Raw genomic sequence first — 21456 nt, 5'->3', positions numbered from 1 at the left:
TATATGCATTCAAAAGTCCTTAAGGAAGCTAGTACAGGAAGAGGAGCTATAAAATTTGATTCTCAGTTTCTCATGGAAATGGCACAGTCTTGGCGTACATGCCATACTGGTAAACAGGTCCTTATGGCCACAGAGCAAACAATTGTACTGTGCAGCAGTCCCCAGAGAGCTGGAGTCCAGGTGATGTTCTCAGTCTTTTCCATACCATGGTTCTAGTTACAAGAAAAAACAGATTTTACAGAAAGGTAGAAAGTCCAGGAAAGGGCCGTCTGTCTCTTGGACAGCTAGTGGCTTTGTTATGAATTAACAACTAGACTGTATTTGCTTTCTGTACTTGACTGTGCAAGAAAGGTAGTTATTGTAAGAAAAAAGAGGAAAATAAAACTAATGATGTAATCTCATAAGGAAGAGAATAAATCTTTCTGATACAAAAAAAATATTACAAATGTTGTGATTGCAGGAAAAAGAGGTTAACATAGAAGTGCTATGTAGGAGTTAAATAAAAAGCCAGTTGATTTAGTAGAAAAAGTAATTTTATGGTGGTACCTCTTGTTCTTTCCCTAGATGAGAGAGAATCCATAAAATGCTGTCAGGAACTGGGCACTTGCTCACTGAAACAATGAAATGGCAGCTAATACAGACCTGGTATTCATGAAAAGTGGTGGGACAGTGCTGCCGGCTGATACACTTGGCACAGCTCATTAGACCTGCTGCTGCCACAGATCGCTGTCCCAAAGGATCAGCAAATCCTGTGTGCTTCTGGTCAAGAAATAAAGCCAAAATGTGTGGAAAAGGGGGAAGTTGACCTCTAGTTTATATCTGTGCTGTTTATGCCTGAGTTAAGACAAGCAAAGAAAAAGTTATAAATCTGTAACAGTGATAGACACTACAGTGTGAACTTTGCCAGTGAATTTCTGCTTTATTTGGTAAAGCTGTCTGCATACTTGCAGCTCTCATAGATCTGTGTGTAGGGTTTTCAGAGGTTGTTGAAAAATGGATTCTGTAATAGAAAGTGGATTGCATGACTACCAGTGACTGCCATTCAACAATATTCTTAATATTCATGCATCCCACTGTTACTAATTTATCATATGCTCTTTGCCTCTTAATTTCAGTAAACTTTTAAAGTGGGAGTTAGGATTTCTAAAAGAGAAGGAAGGACAAAAGCTGAAATAGGAACACTAAAGTTGTCAAACAAGAAGAAAATGTAAAAAACAACAGAGGCATAATTTCACCTGCAACTAATAGTTTAAAAATTAGAGTAGTAATACTTTAAAAATTGATTTAAAAATCCTAAAACCCTGAAACAGTACATAAGTATGAATTAATTAAATACTTGTTCATTTGATGAACTTCGTAACCATTTCTCTACATGTCTTTTATGTCAAAATAATCCAATTTTTCAAAGGAGAAGATTATCCAATTTGAGTCTAAATGGAAGTTTACAATTTCCATGTCGTGTTTTTATCTCACAGCTCGATGGTAATTGCATTCTCCCTTATTCTTTGAAAACTAGGAAGTGGGCTGCTCACAATTCCTCGAAATTTGTGAGATGCACAGTTCTCACAGACTGTTGCCTCTTTGTTCTCACCTCTTGGAGTCCTGTGTCTGCTGTTTTGTAGCAAGTCGTTGATATTCTCTTGTTTACATTTTAGTAGCATAGTGGATTTCTAAACCTTGTAAGTTTTTTTTGGTTTGTTTTGGTTTTATTTTTTGAATCCATGAGATTCAACCCCAGTGCAGCTTCTCTTCTCTTGTCAAGCAGCAGATGCCAGTGCATCTCTGTCTCTATTCCTTGTTTCATTTTATTGCTGAGGAACTAGTTTAGGAGGGTTAATTTTCTGAAATAAAGGAATCAATCTGGTGACAAAGCCAAGGTTTATGGTCTAAGTGTATGTGTAAAATCTGTAGATATTAAACTAAAGGGTGTGTCCAGAGAAGTGACAAGAGCGGAAGGCTCTAAGGGTTGTTCAGCGGTGTGTGATCTTTTCAGTGTTAAAAACCCAATTATATTTCAGAGATTAACTGATTAATGGCCCAGGGAAAATTATCACGAATTCTTTACTTCCCACATACATCCTAGTAAGGAGAGTCGGTGCAAGCACTGACAGCCTGCCAGAGCCTGGTGCACCCTTCTTGCTCTCAGGCAGCAGCAGCGAATTGTGATCACAAGTTTACTACATTGTCCTGCTGTATCCAGTTGTGGAGGCTTGTCCGTGAAAGTGTTGCCAATCTGTTGGGCTGGAGCTGTGCCAAAGAATATGAAAACGGGGATTGAATTGTAGGGTTGGCATGTGCGTGAAGAAGAAGGGGTACGTACTTGATGGTTGTGGGATTTTAATACTGGTTCTTTGAGACTTACCTTGAGTTTGTCAGATTAGGGTTGGTGCAGAAGCCAAACCTCTTCTCTGTTGTGTTGCAGCAGATAACCGACAGGGGACTGTAGTATCCCCTTTGAACTGTAGTTATGAAGGAGATGGTAAACTGCTCAGTCTTTACTGAAGCTGTAGGGACAATGACCCACCACTTTCCCAGAGGAATGAAGGTGATTAGAAGGTACATTTGAAAAATGCAAGCTCTGTAAATCTGTTTGCAACCACACATCAAGTTGGATGCATTCAGAAATGGCCTTGAGGGGTTTGGTGCTGTCAATCGAATGTGTAAAGCTTTCCTGGATGTCAGCTTCTACATTTTGTTCATTTCTTGTGGTTTTGTAGAGATTGGCGTCGAGGAGAAGCAAGAGATGATGAAAGACCTTTCCGACGCGGGGATGATCTGCCCCGACGCGGGGATGATCTGCCCCGACGCGGGGACGATCTGCCCCGACGTGGTGCTGCAGAAGAAAAGGAACGTCCTTCTATGGAATCCACGGAGGAGAGGCCGCCGAGGCGCGAAGGGGATGAGGAGAGGCCACCGAGGCGTGAAGGGGATGAGGACAGGCCGCCCAGACGTGGATTGGATGAGGACAGGCCTCCCAGGCGTGGTTTGGATGATGACAGAGGAAGCTGGCGGGCTGCAGATGATGACAGGGGTCCCAGACGTGTTTTGGATGACGACAGGCCACCCAGACGTGCTTTAGATGACGACAGACCACCCAGACGTGCTTTGGACGACGACAGACCACCCAGGCGTGGCCTGGACGACGACAGAGGCAGTTGGCGTGCAGCAGATGATGACAGAGGGCCCAGGCGCGGGCTGGACGACGACAGGCCGCCCAGACGGGCTTTGGATGATGACAGGCCACCCAGGCGCGGGCTGGATGACGACCGGGGCAGCTGGCGTGCTGCAGATGACGACAGGGGTCCCAGGCGTGGGCTGGATGATGACAGAGGTCCCAGGCGGGGGCTGGACGACGACAGGATGTCAAGGCGTGATGATGACCGGGGACCATGGCGCAGCGCGGATGATGACAGGCTCTCCAGGAGAGATGATGACAGGGGTCCGTGGCGGAGTGGTGATGATTCAAGGCCAGGTCCTTGGAGACCGTTTGGTAAACCAGGTAAAATATAACTATAATCTTCCTTCCAAAGCTTGTGTTAACCTGGTAGATAATGGTTGTAATGTACTTGGTGCCAGAGATGGGAGAATCAACTCTGAAAGTGTCTAGATAAATTTGGCTAATGTGGACACTCCTTTACTTTGTATAATTAAAACTTTTAATTTGGTTGAGTTAAAAAAAAATACAGCAGTGTTGGTTGCTTGCCTGGAAGATACCTACAGGTCATGTAGTAATGCTGGTGATTTACCCATGGGCAAAACCAAAATATACAAGTTGAATGCTCTGGTGGGAAATAAACATTCCAAGTAGATTAGCACACCTTGGGCTCATTCCCAGCCCCTTCTCTCTGTCTGAGATGAACCTCCTAAGGAGGATTCTGATACAGCGTTCAAGTGGGGCTGGTTTTGATACGTACAGAAGCATTCCTGTTTTTATCATTCCTTTTTTGCTTTTGTGTCTACCTTTCTTGAAAGTTCTGCTTTGAGCAGGAGTTTGGATTAGTGTGACCTGAGGTCCCTTATAGTCTGAATTACCCTATTTTTGTACAGTTTATTTCTAGTCTTAAATCTTGATGATGGTGACTAGAACGACTGTTTCTGATTCTTTTCAGAACTGTTGATGACATTTAAATGGTAGATATGATTTTGATTTCCTGGTTCTCATTCAGATTTATGTATTCACAGGTGCCACATCAGCTTTTACAGACATTAATTCTGTAATCCAAACCTGTAGAAAAGTTACTGTAAATCTCAAAATTCGCACTCCAATAGCTTTCTCCTCTTTTCTATTCAAAGACAAAGCAGGCTGCATAATAAAGAGCTCCCATTAATAAATAACTAAATGATATTGCAGGAGGCACTGTGTAAATAGATGGTAGATGACAGTCCTATTTTAAAGTAGTGCTTTAAAGTAAGTTCTTAAAAGATTAGTTTGCCTAAAATCTCACTTGTAGATTTTCACAAAGGAACCTGCTGTCTAAGCTACCCTTTACTTCTTCCTGCACTTGTTTTGCGCAAGACCCATGAGGAGTTTGTAGTTTCTGACTGAAAAATGCAGGGTGTAATCAGCTCTGCTGAACTGTTACAGGCAGCCCTGATAGATGAAGTTTATATCACTGTCTTTCTGTTAAGCAGTTTCTGTAGTGTTTTGTCTATGGCTCCCACTCAATGTGCACACTTTTTACAAACATCTGTAGTTGGATCCTCAGGGATCAAAACTTGAAGAACCAGTTTCTGTGAGGGAAGTAAAGGATTCTTTGTCTACAGAGAGATCAGAGGTCAGTCACAAATTCCTTTGCCTGTATTTCTTACTTCTAGGGGGATGGAGAGAACGAGAAAAGGCTCGTGAGGACAGTTGGGGGCCTCCCCGCGACTCCAGACCTCCAGGAGACCGTGAATGGGATAGAGACAAAGATCGTGATGAAAATGAAAAGGATCGTGAGTTTGACAGAGAGAGAGATTTTGATCGAGATGATCGTTTCAGGCGTCCCAGGTTTGACTTCTCTGTTTAAATACTTCTAGAATGTTTCTGTTAAAAAAAAAAAAAAGTGCCCTGCTGATAAATAATATGACATTGCAGAGTGAAAGGAACAGTGGTTGGTTTGTTTGAAATTAAGTACTCTAAGGGAGTAAATGGATAGTGGCATTTTGGGGCCTTTTGGGGTTGTTATTTTTAAGAAGACGTTAACTACAGAAGGAATTCCAAAATGCTTTACTGACTTCTTTTTTTTTTAACCTGTTACCAAGAGAATTTTGTGTTACGCTCCAGAAGAACAGAAAAGGTTTTCAAGTATGGCAGTATGTTAAATAGAGACCCACAGGGCCTGAAAATATCTGTGTTGTGATTTACTGCTTCTTTCCACAGCAAAGGTAAAATCTTAACATTTAGTCTTATTGTACATTTTGAATGGCCAAAGGGATGACGCTGGTTGGAGAAGAGGACCAGCTGAGGAAAATTCTAGCTGGAGAGATTCAAGTCGCCGTGAAGAATGGGACAGAGGTGGTCGTGACATGAGAGATCGACGTACTGATGACAGAGATCCACCCCTCAGAAGAGGACCGCCACTCCGATCTGACCGGGAAGAACGTATGTTTATTTTAGTGTTCCTCAAGGTTTACATTCATTATGAGGGCCTTCGTGTTAGTCTGACAGTGCTAGGATGTGGGAAAATGGGAATAAGTTGCATTTTCAGCTCCCTTTGCGTAAGCAAAGTAACAGAAAGAAGCTTTAGCGTAACTGAGAATTCTTCCTTGAATCTTGAATCAGCTTTTTTTAGTTGTGCTCATAGTAGCATTTCACATCTGCAGTAGAAGGACAACATTTTAAATATGCAATTTTCATAGTAGGATTATGTTCAGGGTGACTGAAATTCTTGTACTTAAATTATCAAGATAGACGTCCCAGAAAGTAATTTCTGGCTCATTTCTTAAAGCCATTAAAATATGAGGGAAGTATTTCCAAACAAGGCCTTACGTGTTTCATGCTACTAATGGTACTGACTTTAATGAATGACCTATTTTAATTACATACATTAACCTGTTTTAATGATGTACACTTACTAATCCTTTGCCGAGTTTTAAAAATAAGCGCCAGCAAATATGTTTAGCTTGAGATACCACATCTTCCCATTTTGGCATTCTCAGGTTCAGAACCTCATTTGGTCTCTGCTCCAAAGGCACACGGGTGCTGTCAGGCAGCAGGTCTGAGAGCGCAGGCTGGGACAGAACATGTCATACAGGATTTCAGCTGGCAGAAATGCTGAGGGTTCTCAAATGTGGGGATTTTTTGGGGAAAAAAAATTTATTTATGTAATACATCAGGAAGTTTTGGTATTTGGCTGTCTGGTTTAGTATCTGACAGAGCTTTGTTCACACATAGCTGGGGTAGAATTCTTAACAACTTTTTGGTGGGAACAAACAATTCTACATAAAGTAAAGGATGGTGAGTGCTGATCCCAGCCGAGCTGTATAATCAGTGCTGTTTATACTCTGATTTCAGTAGGCTGAAGAGTAATTTGCTGTTTTCTGAGACAGTGAACACCTAAACATTTTCTACAAGTGTTTTTAAGTCAGGATTTTTCTGTTTTCAGTGTTCAGTAGTTTCTAAGGAGACGCTTCTGTGCATTTAATTCTGATAATAATAAGAATATATATTTACATCATAAAGTCATCTACATCAATAGAACATTCTTACTGCACTTGGGTTGCTTACAACAATCCTAAAACTGAAAAGAGGCTTGAGTAGTTCTGTTACTTCACTATGAAATTAAACTGTGTGTTTGCCTGTCATCATCGCATTACCTCCGGGCAAGTTTGACAATCGGTAAATCAGACTGTTGGTACCGGGCATATTTGTTTAAACTCTTGCAGGCTGCTGGTGGAGCGCGACAAAGGTTGGTTTATTGTCTTTCTGTATTTGTAGCGAGCTCATGGCGGCGTGCAGATGATAGGAGGGAAGAACGTGGAGAGGAACGTGAAACAGTTCGGCGATCAGCTCCTGCTCCTGCTGCTCCTCCAGCTTCTGCTCCCCCACCAGCATCGAAAGATCGAGAAAGAGACGGGGAGAAGGAGAAAGGTTCCTGGAAAACAGAAAAGGAGCGTGAGCCCCTTCGCCGTACTAAAAATGAGACAGATGAAGAAGGGTGGACCACTGTACGACGTTAAGTGAAAATCACAGAGTTTAACCAATGTTTTAGCTTTGATTTGATCGAATCCATGGATTATATTTGTGCTTATAAACATTCTGAATTGGAATTCTTTAACAAATGTTTTGAGGTAACATGAAAGCATGAGCTTGAATTACTTACTCATATAGATTGATGATGCACAAAACTCACAGCAGAAGGTTGGAAATTGAATGCCAGTTTTTGAAATTTCAAAATGATGCTTATTTCATGGGTCATTTGTTGCTAAAATAAAAAGAAGCAAGCCCAACAGCTGTCTTGAGTAATGCTTCTATCTCGCACCAAAACAGGCTGACCTTTTTATTTTTAGTCTTTCTTAATTTGGAATGGGGTATTATCGTCACAGAACATGCATTTGAAAACACCTCTGTTCACACAGTAGAATTATTGAAAAAGCAGAGCTAAATCCATTTCCATAATTAGCCAAAAAAATAGAAAAAAATATAAAAGCCCTCTTTTACATAGGTATCTTTGAGGGCAAGCTGTTTCTGAGACGTATTTTATCACTACCTGAATTCAGCAAGTTGTTTAAATTTGGATTAAATACAATAAACAGAACAAGCATTAGCTACACTGGGATATTTTCTGTAGATTTACTTGAATACACAACGCCTCTGAGGCCATTTTGCAGTCATCGTACCAGTAATGTATACTGCTGCGGTGTACAACCACAAAACTTAAAGCTTTCATAATTTCAGTGTTTTGGTAAGCATATGGCTTTGTATTTTCCGTTGCCAATATCACATCTGCTTTTTCCATTACTGGATAATTCATGCCTTTCAAGGATTTATAAATATTGTCATATTTAAAATGTGTGGTTTTGGAGAAATTGTTGAATTTTCCCCCCATTCTTTGTCTTCAGGGTCAATTCTTTCCCTTTCCAAAAAAGTGATTTGTAGTAATGGCTGTGTTGACTTCAATTTTGGGGTGCGGTAACAACGATTAACTATCTGGTCATACTGAAGCCAACACAGAACTTGCTGCTGTGTGTTTCTTCAATGATAAATAAACAACTTAAGGAATTAGCTGCTACAGCGTCTTGATTTTAGTGACTTCCTGCAGTGTACGTTAATGCAGAACAGCTGTTGAACAACTCTTTTCTGTATGTGTACCTGTTTCTGTACTGGCTGAAGGAGAACGTGAGAACTCTTGGGGTAGTTTCTTCCTGAGAAACCTGGTGTCATTTTAGTGTGTGTGAACAAAAGTTGTAATAGTCCTCTTGTCCTTTTCCTGCCCTTCCTGAGTTACCCAGCACTGGTAAGTTTCTCAGGAAAAACTTGCTCTCACAGTCATCTTCTGGGGGTCAGATTTTTGTGCCTATGGAGCTTGTCCTGTCTCTGTTAAGTCAGAATTCCTCCAGAGTGTTTTCTAAGCCAAAAACTACTCTATTGTTTGTTCATTGTACAGTCCTACAAAGGATAGGACTAGAGAGTGGCAGCTGTCCTGTGACAGAGCATGTACTGGCTTTGGAGTGGTGGGTGCTGCTGCTGCTGAGGTGCCTCTTGCTGTCCTTATGGTCTGTGTCATGGGGTCATTCCTCTTAAAAGGGACCTCAGGGGTTCACTTCACCTCTGGCTGGGCAATGACTATTGCTCAGAACCATGTCTCTCCAGTGTGGTCTTGAAAACCTCCAAGGATGGAGGCTGCACAGCCTCTCTGGGTAACCTCTTCCACTGCTTGACTGCTCCCAGACTGAAAAATCCTGGACTTGGAGAATGATTTCGGTTGGAAGGGACCTTTGAAGGTGACCTAGACCATGAGCAGGGACACTTCAACTAGATCAGGTTGCCCAGACCCCCCCTCCAACCTGGCCTTGAATGCTTCCAGGGATGGGGCATCTACCACCTCTCTGGGCAACCTGCCCAGTGTTTGACCACCTTCATTGTAAAATGTCTTCCTTATACCTAGTCTGATTCTTCCCTCCTCTAGCTTAAAACCATTGCCCCTTGTCTTGTTGCTACAGGCCCTACTCCTATCCCCATCTTTCTTAAAATCCCCTTTAAGTATTTGAAGGCCACACTAAGGTCTCCCTGGAGCCACCTCCTCTCCAGGCTGAACAACCCCTTTCTTCACAGGGGAGGTGCTCTGTCCCTTCGATCCTTTTTGTGGCCCTCAAAAAGCTTTTCAGCTTCAACCCTGTGTCTCTCCTCTGCACTGCTGCAAAAAGTCTTTGAGTTTTCCTGGTAATTCCCTGGGAGGTGCTGGCTGGCTGCTGTTAGGTCTCCCCAGAGCCTTCCCCTCTCCAGGCTGAACAAGGCCTCTTCCCTCTGCTCTCCCTCCCAGGCACATGCTCCAGCCCCTGACTATTGTGTTTACTCAAATTTGGCAACAATGTCCTCCTCATATGGGGGCAGCAGGACCCAAAACCACACGCAGCAGTCGAGGCCTACCGAGTGCTGAGGGGATGCTCTCCTCGCCCGCAGGCTCCTACTCAGCTTTTTTTGCCCACCAGGGCCCTGGAGGCATCTGAGCCCCCCCCCCAGGCAGCCCCCTGCCTGCCAACCTAGCTTGGGTGTGAGAACAGTGTGTGAGACAGCACTGAGAGCCTTGCTGAAGTCAGGATGGAGGACATCCACTGCTCCTGCCCCTGCTCCACAAAGTCCTTTTACTGCAGAAAGGGGGGTGAGTCAGGTGTGATGTACCCTCAGTAAATCCATGCTGCCTGCTCCCAGTCACCTCCTCCTGCACCTCTCCAAAAACATGCTCTGGAATAGCTTCAGGATTTCCCCAGGGACTGAAGCAATACCACCTGGCCTGTAGCTCCTGAGCCAGTCCCAGCCGTTTTTGAAGATGGGTGCAACATCATCTGCCTTTCAGCAGTCATCAGGGAGATGTGAAGAGTGATTATAGCTCCAGCTACATATTTTTAATTTTATCCAAAGCAAGCCATTTTAAATGGGGGATAACTGTCAGTGAGCATTGCACCAGCTCAGGATCTGTTCCCAAAGCTGTGTTCTTGACTTCCGTTATCTGAGGTTGTGATAATGTTGCCATCACATGTAAAGTCTCAGGGCTGGGCAGCTTGAGAAAGGATCTGCAAGATGTGAGCTTTACAGACATGACAGCATGTTTATTTTTACTGCTTGATCATTTTAGACAGAATGCTAACTACAGTGATCAAAACCCACTACTGACCAAATCCAACAGCTAAAACCTCCACCTGCTGCCATAATTACACATTGGCACAAAGTCTGGTTTACCTGAAAATGTTGGAAGTCCCATGAATTCTGTCAAGCATTGCTGTTTCATTCATGGTCAGTTAAACATTGAGAATTTTCAGTGAACCTTAGAAGAATACAAACTGTCCCATGCTACATTTACAAGGCTGCTGCTGGTTAAATGGATGCTCAATTAAAACAAATCTCTAAGAGCAGAGCAAGGCAGGTGATCAGGTGTGAACAGTTCAGTTTCTTTCCTACTCCAGGAGCAGCCCAGAGACTGAGCCCCAGCTGGCAGGCAGGGCTGAGGACCATCAGGCTGCCCAGAAGCAGCAGCATATAGGTAACTGAGTGAGGTGTTTTTTTAGAGTGCCTTTGTTCTACAAAATAAAAAAATAAAATCAGTATTTTATGAGACCTGGCAGATCAGGGCAGGGGCTGAAGTGATGCTGCTCCAGACTGGGCACAGCCACAACCACATCTGAGGCTGCATCCTGACCTTGGTTAGAGGGGCCTCAGCACCATCCTGGGCAGGATCAGGGGCACACTGGGGAGCTCCGGTGCAGGTGGGCTGGTGGCCAGCCAGGAGGCAAGCTCAAACAGGATGAGCATTGGAAGTCTTGTCTTGCTGTAAATGAAGCGTGTCTTTGTTGGTGTGATATCCACGGGCTGCAGTCATTGATAGGAACTGCTACGTGGAAGGAAGTTTTCCTTCTGTAACTACAAGGTACTGTTAAATTGTGTAAGCTTACAAAGTGAAGGTGCTTGGTCAGTGAAATGCAAGATTCAAAATTTACCCATTATCCAGGCACTAGTACCCCTCCTGTATGGCTACTGCAGAATTGCAGGAAGTAGGCACACAAGTGGCATAACAAGAACCCAGAGTTCTTCCTATTTCGCCATGGCAGGACCCGCTAGAACTGAAATGCTCTACACTTCATTCAGTCCTCCTCTTAAAAAGAATTATTAATGCATTTAATTATGGTAGAATTGAGATTCTACAAGCTATTTCACTGCTTTTTACTAACCAAAATCTCCCTCACTGCAATGGAAGCTTTGTTAGTTCTTTCCCTCTTAGGCAGGAGGACAATTTACCAGCTTTACTACATCTTTTTCTGTATTTAGCTATCTTCCCTGTTTTGCCCAGAGAACAGGCATATTAGGAGTAATGATCTTCCTCCCTTTGTGACCATTAGCAAACTATCTCCAGTATAACCTGTATATTCAGTGGGTCAAACTGGCCCATCTGTGGGGAGGGAGGACATTTCAGAGCCATCCTGGCTTAGCCCTATGGCACAGCTGCTACTCTGGCCAGCAAACCATCCAGAGAGCATTGCCACTGAAGATGGAAACAGACTGACCTGACTTCAGCTGAATCAAGTTATCTGTGCATCTGAAAGTAGTTTTTAATTAGTAGCTTGCATTTCACCAAGACTAGTATCAGCTGAGGATGATGATAGGCTATCCAACACTGCATTCATTCCTCTTACCAGAATATCACTATGGAAAAGATTGTCACTTACATGCTTAGGAATAGTTCCCTGTAATAAAGTCATTTTTTGAAGATAAAGTATTTGGTTTAAACAAGCAGCCATATTTTGATTTGCAGGTGCCTGTAGAATAAATGAAAATAACATCTGACTTTTCTCAGACCTCTTCTGTAGACCAGCTTCAGCCTGGCCTGCTTTCAGATTAAGCTATTTACTGTTCCTAGGATTTAAATTACTAATGTAAACGGTTTCCAGTATTTAAGGAATCCAAGTAACACTATAAGCGCTATCTATTGTAATAAGCTTTTCAAACTGATGAAGAACAAGCACGTTTTAGCTTACTCAGTGTCACAAGAAGTGTGCTGACACACAGAAAATCACAGCAGCTTACTTAAAAAAACCCAACAAAATGTCATTAAAGGTTCAGTCTTTGTAAGACACTGACTTGTAAAAATTTAAAGGGCAAACTGTCCTGTTGAATGATCATGAAAGTAACCGAAGGGACTTGCTCTCAGGCTGCCTTTTCCTGATTCTGAATCTTGCCATCTCTCTGAAAGAGGTTGGTGTGGGTTTTTTTCCCATCCTAACTGGTCTTCTGAAGCTGCTGCTCCACCGCCTTACCTGTTACAACTTTGATCAGATGCCTAATGCCGCATAGTGGTTACAACAGGCAGCTCTCAGCCTCCCCACAGCAAGGCTGCAGGTCTGCCTCTGGGACGAGGGGAGACCCAGGAGCAACAGGCTGCAGCAAAGGCCCTTGGTGCAATAGTTCTCCTCTTAAATAGGCAGAGGGAAGCAAACAGGCCCTGCAAAAGGCTGGGCCATCCCCGGCAGGGGCAATTCTGGTGTCTAGACCCATTTCCAGATGTTGGGCCCTTGGGCTGTTGCTACACAGTAGCTTAATGTACAGACTGGGAAGGAGGGGTGGGTACCTCCCAAACACTGCTGGGAGCACTCCGGGTCCAGCCCTGCCACAAGCACTCTCAAAAAGGACCCCGGTCAGATTTTCTTCCATCTTTCTTGCTTATGTGTCCATTAACAGCCAACTGCATTAACATAGATACTGATCTTCAAACTTCCACAAGGAGGTAACAAAGTACAGAAGAAAACTCTTCCCATAGCATCATCAGACTTGAGCTCGACTCTAACGTGTGGTGGTTACAGATTAAACCTGTGGCAAAACCAAACACCTCTAAGGTCTAACAGCTTAGGAGAGCCCGCAGTGCTCACCCCACAGAATGGGAGACCCTACTCGGGGGATGCTTCACAAGAGGGGAGGGCAGCTGCCACAAAGTGGTATTTAACACAAGCCCCACTGCATTTGGTAATTACACCCAACACCATCTTTGGAGCCATCTGAAGAAGGTTTAAGCAAACGCTTCCACACAAAATGAGTTTCTCCCTAATTGCTGCAGCTGTGAGTCAACAGCAGTGATGAATAATGAACCCCAGGCTCTCCTCCCCAGCCCACCCTGCACAAGTTTTGGCTCCATCCTCTACAGCCCCACTCTCCCCCTCTCCTGCCCCCACCTCCCACCCTGTCAGGCAGTTGATGGAAAGGAATCCACCCAAGCACCCATCACCCCTCACTCCTCTAGATCCTTTTTTCAGGACCCATCTCCTCTCTCATCCTCCTGGCCGTGCCCCAGCAGTTCTGCACAAGGGTCTCCTCACCTCCCTGCTTTTGGCCCTCACAGACCAAGCACCCCTCTGCACCCCAGGCATCAGTAAAGATATCTACATCTCTGCCCAGAGAGCCTGGGTACCTGCCTTTCAGCCCCGGAGGGCTCCTAAGCAAACTACAGCCCTGTTGCTGCTCCTCGTCCTGCCTGCGAGTCACAATAAAAAACATCTCTGATCTCCTGAGAGTTAGAAGCAACATAGCCCTGCCTGACACTTGGTACCAAGGAACTGCCATCACCCAGGGTCCAGTTCTTCAGCATCCACCGTACCTTTTGTATAGTCTATGTAGAGTTAAGGATTATTTGTTAACCACACAGTAGATCCCTCCCACCTCGCAATGAGTTAAAGCCACATTCTCTCAACTCTTGAAAATACGTCACCTCTCTTCCACGGTTCTATGGTCACAGCTTTCTGCTTTGTCCAGGTCTCTTCTCTCCACGCTCCCATCACCTCCCCATTCTCCACCACAAACACAACCTGTATCAAAGCTTATTCTCTGCCATACTTCCGCCTCTCCTTCAGCAGAAAGGTCTCGGTTTGTACCTCCGTCCAGACTCATTACATTTTAAAAACATGCACTTTCTCCCTTCAGACCTTCCCTAAAGCCACGTATAAGACACAGGAACCTGCGAGACCAGCGCTGTCCACGCTCACCAGTGGAACGGCTCAAGGGGGACGGCGGGGCACAGCCCTGCTCTCCCCCCGTGCCGGGTGGGATGCTGCGATTTCGGGTAGGAGGCGTTAATTCCGGAGCGAGTAACCGAGTGCAGGTTTGATGACGATTTGCTTCCCGCTTTGAAGAACAGCAAAAGAAAATTGCTCGGATGTTTACTGAAGATCCGAAACGCGGAGTGTTGTACCCTATTTCAACACCTCGCTACTAACCGGCAAGACGACAGCTCTGCCGCCCGCCCCCCCGGGGCAGCACCAGGCTGGAGGGCTCAGCTCCGGTACCGGCACCGGCAGGGACGGGTCCTCGATCCGGCGGAGCCATGAACGAGTAGAACACGTTTGGTAATGCACAGCCCAGACTGGGAGGCAATTAGTTTCCTGGTCAGCTCATGCAGGGCAACAGATGCCTTCCCGTAGTGCTGCCACGCTGTGCAGGGCAGAGGGGGTCTCTTCTCTGGACGACCCCTCTTAATCACTGGGTTTGACTGTTATTACCTAAAGCTGATAAAAAGTTTTGAATCAGGTCTCAGATGAGGTGTGTCGTGCTCGGTGTAGTAGATTCAGCCCAAAAAAGAGCAGGGGCTGAGCGACGCCACAGCTGCGGGCGTGTTGTGTGCAGTGGGTGCTGGCGGAGGGGGTGACGCAAAGGTCCCCGGACGGCGGGATGGGCGCAGTGTCCCGCAGCACCCACCTGTCCAGCCTGACGGGTCCAGGTTTGGGTGGTCCAGCTCTTGCCCCTCTGAGCAGAGCTTGAGGAGCAGCCACTGCGCTGGTGGGTGAAACACGAGTTCCCGTTCCTGCCTCTGATGATTCCCATCCGGACGGGCTCCCCAGAAACCAGATCCTCCTGCGGGAAGCATCACGCATGTGCTCTTCCATTTGGGCAAGAGGAGTTAAAAACACAGCTGCAATTAAAAATCTTATTAATTTCCAGCTGCTGGTAAGAGCTGCTGGGCTGAGCACGGTGGGTGGAGTTCTGTCAGTAGTAAATGTGTCTCCCCTGAGCACGGCCTTGATTTGTAGGTCTGACAGGCGCTCCTCTGGCAGGTAGAGCAGCTTTACACTGTGGTTTGTCGGCAAGTTTCATGCGCTCAGCTATCAGAAATACCTCCCGAGGGGCTGGCTCCCTGCACTGCAAGGCCTCAGTACGCTGCTCCAGCCCCGGGAAGTGGCTGGGAAGGAGGTGTACCGAGGACCAAGGAACAATGCCGAAGGATGTAGGGAGCAGAGCTGGCTGGAAGCAGCATTTTGGAGTGTGAATGCTCTGGTTGGAAAACGGGGGCTCCTTTCAGTACTGAAAACATGTGCAAAAGAAATCCTGTTCTGGAGCCACGCTCGTGGTGGGATGCGGTTCTGCAGCAGGTGACCACAGGGACATTTCACAGTTGTGTGGTGTCAGGCTCAGCCTAGAGCTCTTCCCTCAGACCCATTATGGGCCTTTTCTCTCTTTGGTGGAGTGTCTCGGGGCCTGTCCGGTGAGGCACAGGGATGTTGCCTGTCGGAATGCAAATGGATGGCCCAGATTTCACAGGGGGTGAGCAGGTTGCATTGCAGCCAGCGGGGAATGGCCGAAGTAATAGATGGGTGAAATGGCACAGGGTGATCAGTCAAAGCGATCGAGCATCACATCCTAGGGCAATAGTTGTCGCTCATCTTCTCTAGACATTTTAAGAGGAAATCTTGGAGAGTGAATAATTTTAAATCACTTCTTGCTGTAGCAGTATAAGTAGCACAGGCAGAGAGGAAAAAGTTCCTGTTCCCCTCACTGAAAATGCAGGGAGTGATGAAAACCATGAAGCAGCATAAAAAATATCTTCACTAGAAAAATACTGTGAAGGACAGATACCCATCACTAGCATGGCAGTAACAGCTCCATCTATTTGACTGACAACCCTGCTCATGGGCATCAGCAATCCAAGTGTACAAGGAATGTAGCAAAAGTTATTCTGCTGCTTTCCATGTCCAGACTTTTGCAAATGGCCACTCACGTTCCAGGTGCTGAGCAAAGACTGGAGAGCTCGACTCAGGAGTTGGGTCTCTTCAGAGCTGTCAGGCATCATCAGATTTCAACGGACCTCGCAGTGGCTTGTTGGGTGGCACGTCACAGTGCTGATGCAAGAGTAGGGAATGCCGCTGCTGACATTGGAACAAATTGATGTCTCAGTGAAACCCTTTCATCAGACAGACAGTTTCAAACAGTAAACAAAAAAATATGGTCATAAGCAGCTAATGGAGGAGCAGCTGCTCCTAGGAAGGATGCAGCACTGGCGTTTTGGTGTTCTTTGAAAATGTTTTTAATTTGAAACGTTGTAAACTGCAACAAAACCTACGGCTTTGTCCTTAACTGGAGGTTGGGACTATTTCTGACTCTATCCCAAACTACCTTTTGGCAGCCGCTGTAAGGATTTTTAACAGTGTAAGACCACAGCTGTCTTGGTGGTGTCTGATGTGAATTTTTCCAGCAATGCTGCGCAACAACCCTGGAAAACTATCGGCTGGAGCAGAAGTGACAAATAGCTGTTGGCACAATGAATTCAACACCATGGGCCAAACTCTGCCCAGCAAAGGGGAAAGTTTTCTGCAGTCCCTCAGAGTAGGGAGAAGCCATGTCACAGATTTAAGCCGATTTGAGCGCAGGAAGCCATCAGATCTGCTGGGAGTGAGTAATCTGCTTGAGGGGACTGGGTAGGAGTTTGTTGAGCCCAAGATTGCTTCTGGGAATATATATATGAAAACTATGGAGCCATAGAGCCATGGTAGTGGACACCACTGCTCCCGAGGGATGGAGCTGTGGTGCTTGGGGTCACCAAACCACGTCTGGTTGCTGAGTGTCATGGGAAGAGCCTGTCTGGGCAGCGCTCCCCTGCATGCCATGGGTGCAGTGTCCCTGGACATCACTGCCTCCCCGGGAACCCTCCGAAACTTGGGAAGCCAAAGCAACATGGTGCTCCTCCTGTGCATGCCAACAGCAGGTCAGTGAGGTCTTTGTACAGGGTTGGAGGAAAGACTTTTTTCTTCATATTAAAGGAAAAATGAACTAACAAGTCATTTAGCAAGAACGACAGAAGGATTTAAGCACAGGGGGGTTTGAGTGTATGCAGGACAGCTGTCAAATTTAGAGAGGAGATCAGCAGTTCATTTGAAAGATACATTAGGAAAAAGAGCTTACTCCGGGGGGCTCTTAGCTCCCTTGAGGCTGGGGAGGATTTAGTGTCTGTAAGTGTTGATGTATTGTGCATGTTATGGAGCTTGCCATCCCAGCAGCTTTGATATGTTCCAGCTTTTCTTTAAAACCCCTGTGGATGTTAAAGTGACTTTCATTTAACGTGGGAGATGTTGACAAGCTCCCCCAGGAGGCTGGCGAGTTCTCAAAAGGGTCTTTTAAAAATATTAGCTTCGCCGCCAGTTTTAGTTGATTTGTTTCCCCCTCCTGGAATATCAGGGAGTGGTTTGTTTCTGGCAGTGCTAAAAATACATTAGGTGTCTGCTGACACAGGAAAGATATGGCCTGTGCAGGTTGGACTCCCAGCCTGGTGTTTGGGGATCCTATCTAAAGCTTTTGGTTTCACAGATGATGCTTGTGTTTGGAAAGCTGAAGTTTATAGCACAGAGAGATCCTTCTGTTTAGAAGACTGGAAGCAGCTGGTGGGACTAACACAGGCCAGCTAGGCTCCAGTGGAGGATACATACACAAGTCCTGAAAGCAGAGCTTCAGCTTGGAGTCTGCTCTGAGGCTCCAGCACTGATGTTCGATGTGCCCACGGGCTAACCACTTTCCCCAGCATTTCCCTTTTTGGAAGGGAGAGGTGCACAAGGGCTTGTGCTGTAAGTGCACATGGAGCTGCCGTGCTGGCGGGGGAGGAAGCCCTTGCGCCTTGCTTCATGTTGCTGGTGTGAGGAAGGTGGGGGGCCCCCGGCACAGCATGTCCCAGGCTTTGGGGAAAGAAGGGCTTGAGCTGGCATGAGGGTGTCAGTAAGAAATGTAATGAAATGACTCTAGACCTTTTTACTTGGCAAAATACACTGGGATGGAGGATTTAGGGAAATAGAAACCAGCTACCAAATCTGACTTGGGTTTTGGGATCCTTTCTCTGAAGATGTATTTTTGCTTTTGTTGTGTGGAAGCAGCTGATCCCTCAAGGAGGCGGAAATCTGTTTGTCTGCAAAGGAGGCAGTGGTGGTCTCGCCTTTCTCTCATCTGTGCTGAGCCCAGTGGGCTATTTCTGCATAACCAAACACATTAGGCGTTTCTGTACCAGGGTATCAAACTTCTCCATGGTGTAGACCACAACTTTCACGCACAGCGCTGGAGGCAGGAACAACTGTCTGGATCCGTCGCCTTCAGCCATTTTAGAGTTACATGAGACAGTCCTCAGGCAACTGCAGCAAATGTTTACTGGGGCCAACAGAGCTGGTGGGGGTGTCATGTATTTTTAGCTGTATTTTAATTTGATTCAGCCATTGAAAATGCAGAGCAGCACACAGCAGTAGTTAGCTCTCTAAGAACTGCTGCTCCACCTCTTTGGATGGAGACAGCTGGAAAGAGCTGAGAGGAAAAAATAAAGGTGCTTCCAAGAGTACATCGTTGCCCAGTGAAGAGACAGCATGATATTTGTCTCCATTTCATGGTTGTAAAACCAGAGGAGGCAGTTGTAGGTCCCCACTGAAGCAGAACTAGACTGTTGGCTCCCAGGTCTTGGCACCTAGTGAGACCTCCCAGCTCTCCGTGACTGCAGTGGTATCTGTTCAAGGCTCAGGTGAGGAACTGGACTGCAAGAACTGGGGCTGTAATCCCAGACCAGCTCCTAGAGAACCACGCAGAAACGAATAATCCTGTTTAACTACAGACTTTGACAAATGCCACCAGTTGAAAGACCTGGAGTAAAGTATTGATGATCTATCTCATAAACTGGGCACTGTACAAGCTGGGCTTTGGGTGGCGTAGAGATTCCAAATAAGGATTATGTCAGTAATGTGCACATCATAGCAGAAAGTTATATGGGCAACCTAAATACAGCTCTGCTTGACTATTGAGTGCTCAGTTTTCCAGCAAAATTAGATCCTTTCCCCTCTTTTGTTTTATCTCTAGCAATGGCAGCTTCTGCATCCTGTCTGGTTTGAACCTGAGCCTTTAGCAGAGCCCAAACTGATCTGGCAGGATTGGTCCAGCTGTGGCCAAGCCAAGCCCTCTCCAAGGGCTGACAGCAAATAGGAGGAGAACAGACTTCATGTTTTGGGGACTGACAGTGCAAAGAGGAAAGAAACTGATTTTCCTCTCGCCCAGAAAAGTTTGTCAGCTGAAGCTGAGCTAGTTTTCAGGTGGCAAAGTGTTTTTTGGACACAGACCTTTTTCAAGCTGTCAGAGCACAGCTGAAAGTGTTGGAAATAGTAGCTGTTAAAAAAAAAAAATCCATTACAAGACTATTTTTTACAATCAAAAACATATCCACTACTCTAATTATTGTGGCTGATAAACAGTAGACACTATCAGCTCTTCCATCATCTCCAGCAAATGCATGGAATTTAAAGGAGAATGCAAAGGTCTTAGATGACCAGCCGGGGTTTTGCCTTGCCCATCCAAACTACTGCAGAACACAAATACCAGTCACGAATAAAGTGTTTATCAGCAGAAGCATATTTTTCCTGAGGATATAGTAACTCACATTAATATCTCATGGAGAAGAATGTCAAAGCAGCATAGAAATTCACATATACTGTTTATGAGAAAATCAAACAGTTTTTATGAAAACTGAAAGGGTTTTTTGATTAAGAACAATTTGTGTTTAGGCATTTTATAAATACATGAGGAAAGTGTAATAAATGCTATAAGCATTTCAGGTTCTAAACGTCGAACAAGCTTTCCATCTTACAGCAAATCAGACTCATGCTGGAACTGAAAAACAGGTTCGTCTGTAAAGATCCTATGAGTTTGAAATGGCACAGAAACCACATTCATTTTACAGTTTTGTAATGAATGAAATCAAACTCTGTATTATTGGACTTTATTATTACTGGATATCTCAAACTCAGGCTGAAGTGACCAAGGTAGGATGGGTGTTTGGGACCAAGAGCTCTCTGATCCCTGCTGAGCTGCTCGACCGCAGCCGAAGGAACTGTGCCCCCCGACACCAGCCTGTGACCTGGCCTGTCTGGTTTGAAATGCCAAGGTTGAAATCCTGACTCGTCAATCTCTGCTGCAGCCAGGGTTTTATCTTCAGAGCTTATCGTGACTGGCAGGTTACTATCGTGTGCCTCTGTCTGTCTGTCCCAGCAGCTGTGTGCCAGAGGTTCATGCTGACAGTGCCTCTTGGAGGGTCTCGTGTTTTGGAGCTTTCTCACATCTAAATTTGAAGTGTCAGTTGGCTTTGCCTGCCTGTAATGCTGTTTCATGCTTTCTTTTAACTCCAGGGTAATAATAAATGAAAACCTAGTTCAGCAAACACTTAAGTATGTGCTTATCATTGCAGGCCTTGCTACAGTATTTGCAGTTTTTCTCAAAGTTGGCAGTTTCTGCTACATTTCAGGGGACTGCAGAGTTTTTAAAGCACAGAGAGACATGACGGTGACTTGCAATGCAGGGTAAAATCCTTTTTGGTTGATATCAGATTCAGATGAAACTGCTACTTACTTAAAGGGGGTGGCCAAGGGTTTACCTGCTGATTGCATTGCGTGCTGCCCACGCTTTCGTGTCTCCTGTGCAAGGTCATGGAGGTGGAAGGCTGAGCCAATGCATTTGGGAAAAAGCAGTGGCTTTCCGTTTTGGACAAGTCTTTGGATTCATTGAAAAGAGTATTTCAAATAAAATTTTGGCTAGACACTCTACATTCCTTTATGTATTCCTCCTCTCCAAAAATTACTGCTCCAGGATATACTAGAGAGAGCTTGATTCTTGCATGAGGATTTATTGCTTTTAGCTTCTGAATTGGTTCTGAACCTGAATTAGCAAATGCTAGTACATATTTCCAGTAGCAACAAGAATTCCAGCAGAATTTCTGAGGTCTGTCTGGCTGATTAAATCCAGCAAAGGCTGCTGCTAAGCTCCCAGGCAGAGCCAGCCATATCAAGGACTTTAAGATGACTGCAAATTCAGTTCTGAAGATTTTTTTTTATTATGTGAAATTTTACCAAGCAGAAGACATATATATTAGTTGATCCATATAAATGTCATACACACATACAAGACAGTAAATAAGTTCCTGATATATTAATTTCACATGGTGAGGATAATAGTATTTCTCCTGACAACTTGATTAAATTTGTAAGAAAGTTCCT

General features: G+C 45.1%; 1 protein-coding gene across 1 annotated transcript in view; it reads left to right on the top strand.

Annotated features, from left to right (window-relative positions):
• The window catches only part of EIF3A (eukaryotic translation initiation factor 3 subunit A), a 29823-nt gene extending 21617 nt beyond the window's left edge, over positions 1 to 8206 (top strand). The window contains exons 18-21 of the mRNA XM_026851185.1: positions 2718 to 3499; positions 4816 to 4990; positions 5415 to 5584; positions 6920 to 8206. Coding sequence (XP_026706986.1) covers positions 2718 to 3499; positions 4816 to 4990; positions 5415 to 5584; positions 6920 to 7161 — 1369 coding nt within the window. The 3' untranslated portion in view covers positions 7162 to 8206. The remainder of the gene's footprint in view (positions 1 to 2717; positions 3500 to 4815; positions 4991 to 5414; positions 5585 to 6919) is intronic.
• Positions 8207 to 21456: the final 13250 nt, after the last annotated feature.

This window comes from Athene cunicularia (genome assembly GCF_003259725.1).
Source record: "Athene cunicularia isolate RWA chromosome 6 unlocalized genomic scaffold, athCun1 chr6_part1, whole genome shotgun sequence".
Taxonomy (NCBI): Eukaryota; Metazoa; Chordata; class Aves; order Strigiformes; family Strigidae; genus Athene; species Athene cunicularia.
The sequence above is the reverse complement of the archived record's forward strand: the minus strand, read 5'-3'. Positions and strand labels throughout refer to the sequence as shown.